General features: G+C 43.5%; 1 protein-coding gene across 1 annotated transcript; it reads right to left on the bottom strand.

The window, feature by feature from the left end:
* Window positions 1-308: 308 nt before the first annotated feature.
* On the bottom strand, window positions 309-1,202 carry LOC149564272 (zinc finger A20 and AN1 domain-containing stress-associated protein 8-like). Its single transcript, XM_089827321.1, has one exon. The coding sequence runs from the start codon at window positions 1,199-1,201 to the stop codon at window positions 704-706; it is 498 nt and encodes a 165-aa protein (XP_089683447.1). The 5' UTR covers window position 1,202; the 3' UTR covers window positions 309-703.
* Between the last annotated feature and the right edge of the window lie 295 nt (window positions 1,203-1,497).

Below are 1,497 nucleotides of genomic sequence, written 5' to 3'. Positions count from 1 at the left end.
CCAAACAATAAACAAGCAATGATCCGATTGCATTCAATTGTAACCTTAAAAACACTAAAGATATGAGCAATCGCCATGGCCCATGACATTCAATTATAACTACTATCGACAAAAACACCACTACCAGCAGAAATCAGCAATTTCAAATAACTTACTTTTAGATCAGTGTAGATTTGCTTCAAAGGATGATGACAACTAAAACTATCACCAGATAACCGGCCATAGAATCTACAGATACTGAAAAAATTCATAAGCAACGCCATTTAGAAGGGTTGACCAGTAATTTCAATTCTTCACACATACAGAAATAAGCAATCAATTGACGATATATTTGTTCCAAGGTGCTTTCAAAAACACATGAAAACCCAATTAATGAAAAGCAAGTGAAAAATTGTTCACTATAAGCATAGGCATAACCAGCATTAATTTGGACCCCGTTACATAAAACACATCTTTCATGAGCCAGGAAACTACATCTGCATAAGCATTTCATCCAAACCCTAAATAAAGGCCACACTATTCCATCACCCCATCCCAAACAGAGAATACATATATGGTTTTGCAGATACCCCATACCATCCGTTAAAAAAAAATTATTACTGCTTCGCTGCAAATACCTTCGACGAACAACCACCCTTACATTCCCGAAGAGATTTTATAGGGTTTCAATGACAAAGACAAAGCAAAGGCAAAGGCAAATTTTTTAAAACCTCTGAACTTTGTCGGCCTTAACGATGGGGTTTGCCTTAGCAATGGCCTCGCGGCCGGCCGCCTTGTAATCGAAGGTACAGTTGTGCTTTTCAGAGTACCTGTGAATTCCGCAGAACAAATCGCCGCAGCGGCACTTGAACCCAGTCAGTCCGACCCTCTTCCCGCACGAAAAGCATCTGTTTTTCTTCGTCTGCATCACCTCAGATTGAAAAGCCGCCGCCAAAACCACGCTCGAAGAAGGACCCGAAACATCGACCGCCATGTCATCGGATCGAGTTTCTACAACGCCAACCTCAGGTCTCAGGATCGAAACCCCAGAAAACGAGGATTTAGGCGCCGTGTTAACATTTAGCTGAACGTATTCGTTGTAGCACTTGGAGCAGAGGTTCATGGTGGCCGGGCTACCGAAGAAGCCACAGTTATTTACGCAGGGCTTGAGGCCTTCCGGGACCTGGCACCCCGTCTCCTCCTTTTCTCTATTTTGTGCCATCTCGGCTTTAAATCCCCTCACAAACAACAAGGATGAAACAAAACCCTTACAAACAAAGCAGAACCCAGATGATCTCTTCGAAAAACACAATTTCCGTCAAGAAAACAGGAAAACCCAGATGAAATTCTGATCAAACCTCTAATCTTTTGTTCGCAGACGCTGCTTCGCTACGGCAGGGGATCGAACCCGTGTACTTAGGATCCAAGGGATTGTAAAACTCTGAACTTGGGTTGTCTCGGGCGGGGGGCTTTATGGGGCTCTTAGCCGCGAAAAAAATCAACCATGGTCGGCAGATC

Source organism: Cupressus sempervirens, chromosome 4, assembly GCF_028749045.1.
Source record: "Cupressus sempervirens isolate cs-2001-9-10 chromosome 4, ASM2874904v1, whole genome shotgun sequence".
Classification (NCBI taxonomy): domain Eukaryota; kingdom Viridiplantae; phylum Streptophyta; class Pinopsida; order Cupressales; family Cupressaceae; genus Cupressus; species Cupressus sempervirens.
This window is presented reverse-complemented; position numbering and strand designations above follow the sequence as displayed.

Coding starts and splice junctions, on each gene's coding strand:
- LOC149564272 (XM_089827321.1), bottom strand. CDS start 1,201: ATGGCACAAAATAGAGAAAAGGAGGAGACGGGGTGCCAGGTCCCGGAA.